This window comes from Oncorhynchus mykiss, chromosome 2 (assembly GCF_013265735.2).
Source record: "Oncorhynchus mykiss isolate Arlee chromosome 2, USDA_OmykA_1.1, whole genome shotgun sequence".
Lineage (NCBI taxonomy): Eukaryota > Metazoa > Chordata > Actinopteri > Salmoniformes > Salmonidae > Oncorhynchus > Oncorhynchus mykiss.
The window spans coordinates 1817501-1830000 of NC_048566.1; the positions used below are offsets into that span (position 1 = coordinate 1817501).

Genomic DNA, 12500 nt, shown 5'->3' on the forward strand with positions numbered 1-12500 from the left:
AAGGAAAACATAATAATATCAACATTGTTTCCAAATATAAATGGATTCATTATTATTATTATTACTAATAATATTATTATTATTGTGATGTTTGGTGTCACTATCGGTGATCGTTTTGACGTTAAGTGTCACTAGTCTAATTTAATCAACTAAATTCTTACATTTTTTATTTTAGACATTTTCCTTTTATGAAAATATGGAATCGTCGTAAATCGTCCCCTGGAACAAACGACAGTTCAGTGCCTTGCTCAAAGGGCACGTCGACATATTTTTAACACCTAACTCTAACCACTAGGCTACAACCACTAATGAAAATATTTGTCAACAAAATGTTTGGACCAGTTGCTGTTAATTGGTTTAAAGATAATACATCTATGAATCCATATATGGGCATTTTCGTTGAGCACCTGCTGTTTTAGAGCCTTGACTGGCTGAGACTGCTCCGAACCAGAAACAGGGTCGTGTTCAGTAGGCACACAACGTGGCTGGATGGGGAGGAACTACCTGTACTGGGCCAATGAGAAACAATTATTTTTCACATTCTGTTGCAACACGTTTCAAAACACTTTGCAACGTTGTACTGAACTCAGACCGCCTCCCTCTCTCTCCTATAAGGTGTACGACTGAGACTGAGGCTGGTTGTATATCTGTAATGTATCTCGGGGTTCCCTCCTAGGCGTGTCTAAGGTCTGTCTGTGTCCGTAGCTGATTCCCTCTGCAGCCATGGAGCAGCCCGTGATGAAAGCCAGATCTCCAGTGGGTCAGATGTGTTCGGTGGTGGCACCCGCCTCGGCCAAGCAGCCTTCCTCCGCCCCCTCTCCCTCCAACACCATGGGCCCCAAGGAGGTGGGAGCCAGAGGCTATATCCCACACGGAGCCCTGTTCCCTACAGTATATAGTGGTCATAGAGCCCTATTCCCTACAGTATATAGTGGTCATAGAGCCCTATTCCCTACAGTATATAGTGGTCATAGAGCCCTGTTCCCTACAGTATATAGTGGCCATAGGAGGGCCCACATGGAGCCCTATTCCCTACAGTATATAGTGGTCATATGAGGGTCCACATGGAGCCCTATTCCCTACAGTATATAGTGGTCATAGAGCCCTATTCCCTACAGTATATAGTGGTCATAGGGCCCTATTCCCTACAGTATATAGTGACCATAGGAGGGTCCACATGGAGCCCTATTCCCTACAGTATATAGTGGCCCTAGGAGGGTCCACATGGAGCCCTATTCCCTACAGTATATAGTGGTCATAGGGGCTCATAAGACCAGTCATTTGGATAAAAGTATCAATAAGATAGGAGGTTCCACACGGAGCCCTATTTCCTACAGTATATAGTGGTCATAGAGCCCTATTCCCTACAGTATATAGTGGTCATAGGGCCCTATTCCCTACAGTATGTAGTGACCATAGGAGGGTCCACATGGAGCCCTATTCCCTACAGTATATAGTGGTCATAGAGCCCTATTCCCTACAGTATATAGTGGTCATAGGGCCCTATTCCCTACAGTATATAGTGGTCATAGGGCCCTATTCCCTACAGTATATAGTGGCCATAGGAGGGTCCACATGGAGCCCTATTCCCTACAGTATATAGTGGTCATATGAGGTTCCACACGGAGCCCTATTTCCTACAGTATATAGTGGTCATAGAGCCCTATTCCCTACAGTATATAGTGGTCATATGAGGGTCCACATGGAGCCCTATTCCCTACAGTATATAGTGGTCATATGAGGTTCCACACGGAGCCCTATTTCCTACAGTATATAGTGGTCATAGAGCCCTATTCCCTACAGTATATAGTGGTCATAGGGCCCTATTCCCTACAGTATATAGTGACCATAGGAGGGTCCACATGGAGCCCTATTCCCTACAGTATATAGTGGTCATTGGGCCCTATTCCCTACAGTATGTAGTGACCATAGGAGGGTCCACATGGAGCCCTATTCCCTACAGTATATAGTGGCCCTAGGAGGGTCCACATGGAGCCCTATTCCCTACAGTATATAGTGGTCATAGGGCCCTATTCCCTACAGTATATAGTGGTCATAGGGCCCTATTCCCTACAGTATATAGTGGCCATAGGAGGGTCCACATGGAGCCCTATTCCCTACAGTATATAGTGGTCATATGAGGGTCCACATGGAGCCCTATTCCCTACAGTATATAGTGGTCATATGAGGTTCCACACGGAGCCCTATTTCCTACAGTATATAGTGGTCATAGAGCCCTATTCCCTACAGTATATAGTGGTCATAGGTCCCTATTCCCTACAGTATATAGTGACCATAGGAGGGTCCACATGGAGCCCTATTCCCTACAGTATATAGTGGTCATATGAGGGTCCACATGGAGCCCTATTCCCTACAGTATATAGTGGTCATAGGGCCCTATTCCCTACAGTATATAGTGACCATAGGAGGGTCCACATGGAGCCGAATTCCCTACAGTATATAGTGGTCATAGGGCCCTATTCCCTACAGTATATAGTGACCATAGGAGGGTCCACATGGAGCCGAATTCCCTACAGTATATAGTGGTCATAGGGCCCTATTCCCTACAGTATATAGTGACCATAGGAGGGTCCACATGGAGCCATATTTCCTACAGTATATAGTGGTCATAGAGCCCTATTCCCTACAGTATATAGTGGTCATAGGAGGTTCCACACGGAGCCCTATTTCCTACAGTATATAGTGGTCATAGAGCCCTATTCCCTACAGTATATAGTGGTCATAGGAGGTTCCACACGGAGCCCTATTTCCTACAGTATATAGTGGTCATAGAGCCCTATTCCCTACAGTATATAGTGGTCATAGGAGGTTCCACACGGAGCCCTATTTCCTACAGTGTATAGTGGTCATAGAGCCCTATTCCCTACAGTATATAGTGGTCATAGAGCCCTATTCCCTACAGTATATAGTGACCATAGGAGGGTCCACATGGAGCCCTATTCCCTACAGTATATAGTGGCCCTAGGAGGGTCCACATGAAGCCCTATTCCCTACAGTATATAGTGGTCATATGAGGTTCCACACGGAGCCCTATTTCCTACAGTATATAGTGGTCATAGAGCCCTATTCCCTACAGTATATAGTGGTCATAGGGCCCTATTCCCTACAGTATATAGTGACCATAGGAGGGTCCACATGGAGCCCTATTCCCTACAGTATATAGTGGTCATATGAGGGTCCACATGGAGCCCTATTCCCTACAGTATATAGTGGTCATAGAGCCCTATTCCCTACAGTATATAGTGACCATAGGAGGGTCCACATGGAGCCCTATTCCCTACAGTATATAGTGGTCATAGGAGGTTCCACACGGAGCCCTATTTCCTACAGTATATAGTGGTCATAGAGCCCTATTCCCTACAGTATATAGTGGTCATAGGGCCCTATTCCCTACAGTATATAGTGACCATAGGAGGGTCCAAATGGAGCCCTATTCCCTACAGTATATAGTGGCCCTAGGAGGGTCCACATTGAGCCCTATTCCCTACAGTATATAGTGGCCATAGGAGGGTCCACATGGAGCCCTATTCCCTACAGTATATAGTGGTCATAGAGCCCTATTCCCTACAGTATATAGTGGTCATAGGGCCCTATTCCCTACAGTATATAGTGACCATAGGAGGGTCCACATGGAGCCCTATTCCCTACAGTATATAGTGGTCATAGGGGCTCATAAGACCAGTCATTTGTAGAAAAGTATCAATAATCAGTGTTTCCTGGTCCTCGGGTCCCAAAGGGAGGTGCACAGTTTAGGTTTTGCCCTCGGACCGACCCACTAGATTCAACTGATGACCTCTTCATCACCTCTTCGTCATCGGGCCTTTAGTTGAATCTGGTGTGTTACTTATAGGGAACCTATTTGGGTCCCCGGGACCAGGGTTGGGAAACACGTGTCTAAATGACTTTAATTATCTTATATTAAGTCAATTTACTTCCAGAATTGACTGCGTTCAATTCAAATAGACACCCCAAACCTGGCATGGTAAGTGGTTGTAGATGACAGTGACATAGCTACATGACATAGATTCTGATATATTAGGTGGAGTGGTTATAGATTACAGTGACATAGCTACATGACATAGATTCTGATATATTAGGTGGAGTGGTTGTAGATGACAGTAACATAGCTACATGACATAGATTCTGATATATTAGGTGGAGTGGTTGTAGATGACAGTGACATAGCTACATGACATAGATTCTGATATATTAGGTGGAGTGGTTGTAGATGACAGTGACATAGCTACATGACATAGATTCTGATATATTAGGTGGAGTGGTTGTAGATGACAGTGACATAGCTACATGACATAGAGTCTGATATATTAGGTGGAGTGGTTGTAGATGACAGTGACATAGCTACATGACATAGATTCTGATATATTAGGTGGAGTGGTTGTAGATGACAGTGACATAGCTACGCGACATAGAGTCTGATATATTAGGTGGAGTGGTTGTAGATGACAGTGACATAGCTACATGACATAGATTCTGATATATTAGGTGGAGTGGTTGTAGATTACAGTGACATAGCTACATGACATAGATTCTGATATATTAGGTGGAGTGGTTGTAGATGACAGTGACATAGCTACATGACATAGAGTCTGATATATTAGGTGGAGTGGTTGTAGATTACAGTGACATTACATAGATTCTGATATGTTAGGTGGAGTGGTTATAGATGACAGTGACATAGCTACATGACATATGTTCTGATATATTAGGTGGAGCTGATTCTGGTTAAGGAGCACAACGGGGTCCAGTTCACCACCTCCACGTTGGTCAGCCCTGCTGGGCACCCCCACGGCCTTGCTCTGGGCCCCAGTCACGGACACACCCCTGTCCCCGGAGAAGAGAGGGAGACCTGGGGGAAGAAGATCGACTTTCTCCTGTCTGTGATAGGGTTCGCTGTGGACCTGGCCAACGTGTGGAGGTTCCCCTATCTCTGCTATAAGAACGGAGGAGGTGAGAAGGAGGGAGGGAGGGAGTGGATGTTCCCCTATCTCTTCTATAAGAACGGAGGAGGTGAAAAGGAGGGAGGGAGGGAGGGAGTGGAGGTTCCCCTATCTCTGCTATAAGAATGGAGGGGGTGAGAAGGAGGGAGGGAGGGAGTGTGTGGAGGTTCCCCTATCTCTGCTATAAGAATGGAGGGGGTGAGAAGGAGGGAGGGAGTGTGTGGAGGTTCCCCTATCTCTGCTATAAGAACAGAGGAGGTGAGAAGGAGGGAGGGAGAAAGAGAGATGGAGAGAGATATCTTCTGCACAGATTCTGTCAGACCTGGGCCCTGACAGTAAATCTCAGTAAGACCAAAATAATGGTGTTCCAAAAAAGGTCCAGTCACCAGGACCACAAATACAAATTCCATCTAGACACTGTTGCCCTTGAACACACAAAAAACGATACATACCTCGGCCTAAACATCAGCGCCACAGGTAACTTCCACAAAGCTGTGAACGATCTGAAGAGACAAGGCAAGAAGGGCATTCTACGCCATCAAAAGAAACATAAATTTCAACATACCAATTAGGATTTGGCTAAAAATACTTGAATCAGTTATATAATCCATTTCCCTTTATGGTTGTGAGGTCTGGGGTCCGCTAATTATACCCGCTAAATTTAAAAATCCAGAAAATAGACATTCAATTCTACAACCACCTAAAAGGAAGAGATTCCCAAACCATCCATAACAAAGCCATCACCTACAGAGAGATGAACCTGGAGAAGAGTCCCCTAAACAAGCTGGTCCTGGGGCTCTGTTCACAAACACAAACACACCCAACAGAGCCCCAGGACAGCAGCACAATTAGACCCAACCAAATCATGAGAAAACAAAAAGATAATTACTTGACACATTGGAAAGAATTAACAAAAAACAGAGCAAACTAGAATGCTATTTGGCCCTGAACAGAGAGTACACAGCGGCAGAATACCTGACCACTGTGACTGACCCAAAATTAAGGAAAGCTTTGACTATGTACAGACTTAGTGAGCATAGCCTTGCTATTGAGAAAGGCCGCCGTAGGCAGACATGGCTCTCAAGAGAAGACAGGCTATGTGCTCACTGCCCACAAAATGAGGTGAAAACTGAGCTGCACTTCCTAACCTCCTGCCCAATGTATGACCATATTAGAGAGATATATTTCCCTCAGATTACACAGATCCACAAAGAATTTGAAAACAAATCCAATTTTGATAAACTCCCATATCTACTGGGTGAAATACCACAGTGTGCCATCACAGCAGCAAGATTTGTGACCTGTTACCCCAAGAAAAGGGCAACCAGTGAAGAACAAACACCATTGTAAATACAACCCATATTTATGCTTATTTATTTTCCCTTGTGTCCTTTAACCATTTGTACATCGTTACAACACTGTATATAGACATAATATGACATTTGAAATGTCTTTATTCTTTTGGAAGTGTGTGAGTATTACATTTACTGTTCACTATTTATTGTTTATTTCACTTTTGTTTATCCATTTCACTTACTATGGCAAAGTAAACATGTTTCCCATGTCAATAAAGCCCCTTGAATTGAATTGAGAGAGAGAGAGAGAGAGAGAGGAGAGAGAGAGACAGAGAGAGAGAGAGAGAGAGAGAGAGAGAGAGAGAGAGAGAGAGAGAGAGAGAGAGAGAGAGAGAGAGACAGAGAGAGAGAGAGAGAGAGAGAGAGAGAGAGAGAGAGAGAGAGAGAGAGAGAGAGAGGAAGGAAGGAAGGAAGGAAGGAAGAGAGAGAGAGATGAATCCTTATCTATGTGTGTTTGAGCAGGCGGGAGGGATGATGGGGCGAGTGTGAGGCCTTACCCTTTAAAGATAAAAGAGATCTCCTCGGCTGATCAAACTGCTGATTATCTCCAACAATTAGTTACACCTTCTACGGTTAGAACGTTAACTCAGTCGGTGAAATAACCTTATGGCATTTTGTTCTTCCCATTTTGAATTATTTTGCAGAATGTTCCGGTTCGATTCAATTTCAGCACGCGTGGTAATGAATGTGCTATGCATGGTTATGAATGTGCTATGCATGGTTATGAATGTGCTATGCATGGTTATGAATGTGCTATGCATGGTTATGAATGTGCTATGCATGGTTATGAATGTGCTATGCATGGTTATGAATGTGCTATGCATGGTTATGAATGTGCTATGCATGGTTATGAATGTGCTATGCATGGTAATGAATGTGCTATGCATGGTAATGAATGTTTAATGAAGCCCTTATGTAGGTTCCCTTTAAATGAGATGTCTCTACCATTATTGTCATGTATTGTCATGTCTAGCCTCAGACTCTCAGGCTCAACTAGATCAGGAAAGGACGGCTGTGCAAGACTATGTCATTCATCCTGTTCTGTCTCTCTGCCTTCAAAATCAGCCTTCCTGCTGCCCTACCTGTTACTATGAATGCTCTAAGTATGGCTATGCCTGTGTTATGAAGCCCTTATATCTCTGTTGCCGTATAGGAGCGTTCCTGGTGCCCTACCAGTTCTTCATGCAGGTAGCAGACGTGCTTATGAATTGCTTATGTATAGGTTATGACTGTGTTATAAAGCCATTATGTAGGTACTCTCTCTGTCCTCTATATGAGCGTTCCCGGTGCCCTACCTGTTATTCATGGTGATGCCGCTATGTATAGGCTATGAATGTGTCATGAAGGCATTATGTATGTGCTATGTCATGTCATCCTGTCCTGTGTCTCTCTCTGTCCTCTATATGAGCGTTCCCGGTGCCCTACCTGTTATTCATGGTGATGTCGCTATGTATAGGCTATGAATGTGTCATGAAGGCATTATGTATGTACTATGTCATGTCATCCTGTTCTGTGTCTCTCTATTCCCTGTAGGAGCGTTCCTGGTGCCCTACCTGTTCTTCATGATGATGTCGCTATGTATAGGCTATGAATGTGTTATGAAGGCATTATGTATGTTCTATGTCATGTCATCCTGTCCTGTGTCTCTCTGTCCCCTCTAGGAGCGTTCCTGGTGCCCTATCTGTTCTTCATGGTGATAGCATTATGTATTATTATGTATAGGCTATGTATGTGTTATGAAGCCTTAATGTAGCCTTATGTCTCTCTGTCCCCTCTAGGAGCTTTCCTAGTGCCCTATCTGTTCTTCATGGTGATAGCATTATGTATGTGTTATGAAGCCTTAATGTAGCCTTATGTCTCTCTGTCCCCTCTAGGAGCGTTCCTAGTGCCCTATCTGTTCTTCATGGTGATAGCATTATGTATGTGTTATGAAGCCTTAATGTAGCCTTATGTCTCTCTGTCCCCTCTAGGAGCGTTCCTGGTGCCCTATCTGTTCTTCATGGTGATAGCATTACATATTGTTATGAATATGCTATGTATGTGCTATGAAGGCTTAATGTAGCCTTATGTCTCTCTGTCCCCTCTAGGAGCGTTCCTGGTGCCCTATCTGTTCTTCATGGTGATAGCATTACATATTGTTATGAATATGCTATGTATGTGTTATGAAGCCTTAATGTAGCCTTATGTCTCTCTGTCCCCTCTAGGAGCGTTCCTGGTGCCCTATCTGTTCTTCATGGTGATAGCAGGCATGCCTCTGTTCTACATGGAACTGGCTCTGGGACAGTACAACAGAGAGGGGGCCGCTGGTGTCTGGAAGATCTGCCCTATATTCAAGGGTAGGAGAGAGTGTGTGTGTGTGTGTGTGTGTGTGTGTGTGTACGTGCGCTTGTGTGTGTTAAGATAACTACCATTGTTTATACCCAAACAACGCCAGTCAGATGGAAGACTGAAAATTGGCTTTTAGAGTCTCTCTGTCTTCGGTGATAAACCCATTTGGGGCCAATCTTCCCGTACTTTCAGACACATCGATAAACACTCCGGTGAGCGGAAACCATCGAATTAACATGACGAGTGTCAAAAGAAGAAATGTGACCTTCTCTGTCACGTTCTAACTCCCCCCAACCCCCCCCTCCATCATAACCACGGTGCTGCAGACGTTGCCCTGGACCCCCCCGGACCCCCCCCCCCCCCCCCCCTCCATCATAACCACGGTGCTGCAGACGTTGCTCTGGACCCCCCCCCCCCCCTCCATCATAACCACGGTGCTGCAGACGTTGCCCTGGACCCCCCCGGACCCCCCCCCCCAACCCCCCCCTCCATCATAACCACTGTGCTGCAGACGTCGCCCTGGACCCCCCCGGACCCCCCCCCCCCCACCCCCCTCCATCATAACCACGGTGCTGCGGACGTTGCTCTGGACCCCCCCCCCCCCCCTCCATCATAACCACGGTGCTGCAGGTGTTGCTCTGGACCCCCCCCCCATCATAAGGGTATTGGGTATTACAGGGTATTACTGTACAGAGTCAATGTGGAGACTATATACAGGGGATACCGGTACAGAGTCAATGTGGAGGCTATATACAGGGGGTACCGGTACAGAGTCAATGTGGAGGCTATATACAGGGGGTACCGGTACAGAGTCAATGTGGAGGCTATATACAGGGGGTACCGGTACCGAGTCAATGTGGAGGCTATATACAGGGGGTACCAGTACAGAGTCAATGTGGAGGCTATATACACGGGGTACTGGTACAGAGTCAATGTGGAGGCTATATACAGGGGCACCGGTATTGAGGTAATATGTACATGTAGGTAGAGTTATTAAAGTGTCTATGCATAGATGATAACTTCAATCCGAGTTTGAAGGCAGTCTCTCCGTCTGCCCATCCACCCACCCAGCCACCTAACCACCCAGCCACCCAGCCACCCACCCAGCCACCCACCCACCCACCCAGCCACCTAACCACCCAGCCACCCAGCCACCCACCCAGCCACCCACCCAGCCACCCAGCCAGCCAGCCACCCAGCCACCCAGCCAGCCAGCCAGGCACCCAGCCACCCACCCACCCAGCCACCCACCCACCCACCCAGCCAGCCACCCAGCCACCCAGCCACCCAGCCACCCAGCCAGCTAGCCACCCACCCAGCCACCCACCCAGCCATCTATCCAGCCACCCACCCACCCAGCCATCTATCCAGCCACCCGCCCAGCGACCCACCCAGCACCCACCCAGCCATCTATCCAGCCACCCACCCACCCACCCACCCACCCACCCACCCACCCACCCACCCACCCACCCAGCCAGCCAGCCACCCACCCGGCCACCCATCCAGCCAGCCACCCACCCGGCCACCCAGCCATTCAGCCAGCCATTCATCCATCCATCGGTCTATCTGTCTCTATCTTAAGGTCCCTGACTGAGTGTCAGTATTGGATGTTGTTGTTTTAATCAGCGGTCTCACATGCACCCAGCCCTTTAAGCTGAGACAGAGAGAATAGCTGCTGTCACTCAACAGGGAATCGCTGCAATTTACATCTGATCGTTTGTTTTTTCCTAACGATCACTGTTTTCAAAAAGACGACATGATCACTCCTGATGCTAATGAAATCCGCCTCGACAAATATCACTTCTTGTAGATTTAAAAGAGTCGTTTGGAAAAGAGCCAGGACATCGTTATCGCCATCAGAACGAGAGAGATGGTTGGTCTTGAAGGTTAGGATGAAAGTGAACAGTGGAGCGCGGACATGGTGCTAAACGCACGGAAAGGGCAGATCTGGGGATAAATAAAGAGAAGAGAGAGGAGACCGCAGAGGCCAACCTTTAGAAAGTTTGGCTTCTTATTGTCTTTCATGTTAAAGCGCTTTTTTTTAAAATTCTGTGTTATCCGTGTGTGTTCTAGTTCTAGTTTACTTCTGAAAAGTGTTCATGTAAAATATGTAAGAATGTAGAGTGTTGAGGTTCATAGGAGGTGTGTTTTATTTTGTGGTATCCAGGAACAGATATGACCTTTGGCCTTTGTGATACTTCCAGTTGATGTCAATTATTTATTGTGATATTTTGTGTTTTCTGTCTACCTCTGCTATAGTCTGAGCCTGTATTCTAAACCATTGTGATCTTGAACTGTGACCTTTCACCTTTCACCTTTTCCTCCCCAGGTGTTGGTTTCACAGTGATCCTGATCAGTCTGTACGTGGGCTTCTACTACAACGTGATTATAGCCTGGGCCCTGTTCTACCTGTTCTCTTCCTTCACCGGAGAGCTGCCCTGGGTCCACTGTAACAACACCTGGAACAGCCCCAACTGCTCGGACCTCTGGGCCTTCAACAACTCCCTCAACGACACACACAAGTCCACCCCCGCAGCCGAGTACTTTGAGTGAGTCTGCCGTTTCGTCTCTCGATCCGAGTCTGAACGGAGACGGTTGACTTCTTTCTTAAAGGATTTTTTTGTTGCTCTGACGTGTGTCAAGTATGGGCATTATTGAGAGGAATCAGCTTCACCTTGTTCTCTCGTTGGCATTCACTTACACAAAGGTGCACATTCATATAATCAGACTTTATTTGAAACCTGGACCCAGAAGACATGCCTGAGAGAGCCAGAAGTTCACATCCCTGTCTATGTGTTTTCATACCTTCATAGTCCTGGTCGTCCAGACTGTATCCATACCTTCATAGTCCTGGTCGTCCAGACTGTATCCATACCTTCATAGTCCTGGTCGCCCAGACTGTATCCATACCTTCATAGTCCTGGTCGTCCAGACTGTATCCATAACTTCATAGTCCTGGTCGTCCAGACTGTATCCATACCTTCATAGTCCTGGTCGTCCAGACTGTATCCATACCTTCATAGTCCTGGTCGTCCAGACTGTATCCATACCTTCATAGTCCTGGTCGTCCATGGAGATACTGTATCCATGTCTTCCTTCTCCTGGTCGTCCATGGAGATACAGTATCCATGTGTCTATACTCCTGGTCGTCCATGGAGATACTGTATCCATGTCTTCCTTCTCCTGGTTGTCCATGGAGATACTGTATCCATGTCTTCATGTCCTGGTCGTCCATGGAGATACTGTATCCATGTCTTCATGTCCTGGTCCTCCATGGAGATACTGTATCCATGTCTTCATGCCCTGGTCGTCCATGGAGATACTGTATCCAGTGTCTTCATGTCCTGGTCGTCCATGGAGATACTGTATCCATGTCTTCATGTCCTGGTCGTCCATGGAGATACTGTATCCATGTCTTCATGTCCTGGTCGTCCATGGAGATACTGTATCCACGTCTTCCTTCTCCTGGTCGTCCATGGAGATACTGTATCCATGTCTTCATTGTCCTGGTCGCCCATAGAGATATTGTATCCATGTCTTCATGTCCTGGTCGTCCATGGAGATACTGTATCCATGTCTTCATGTCCTGGTCGTCCATGGAGATACTGTATCCACGTCTTCCTTCTCCTGGTCGTCCATGGAGATACTGTATCCATGTCTTCATTGTCCTGGTCGCCCATAGAGATATTGTATCCATGTCTTCATGTCCTGGTCGTCCATGGAGATACTGTATCCATGTCTTCATGTCCTGGTCGTCCATGGAGATACTGTATCCATGTCTTCATGTCCTGGTCGTCCATGGAGATACTGTATCCATGTCTTCATGTCCTGGTCCTCC

General features: G+C 46.5%; 1 protein-coding gene across 1 annotated transcript in view; it reads left to right on the forward strand.

Annotated features, from left to right (window-relative positions):
- The window catches only part of slc6a3 (solute carrier family 6 member 3), a 36763-nt gene that overhangs the window by 693 nt on the left and 23570 nt on the right, over positions 1–12500 (forward strand). Inside the window, exons 2-5 of the mRNA XM_036935153.1 lie at positions 706–846; positions 4749–4989; positions 8539–8670; positions 10992–11211. Of these exons, the coding sequence (XP_036791048.1) occupies positions 724–846; positions 4749–4989; positions 8539–8670; positions 10992–11211 (716 nt within the window). The 5' untranslated portion in view covers positions 706–723. The remainder of the gene's footprint in view (positions 1–705; positions 847–4748; positions 4990–8538; positions 8671–10991; positions 11212–12500) is intronic.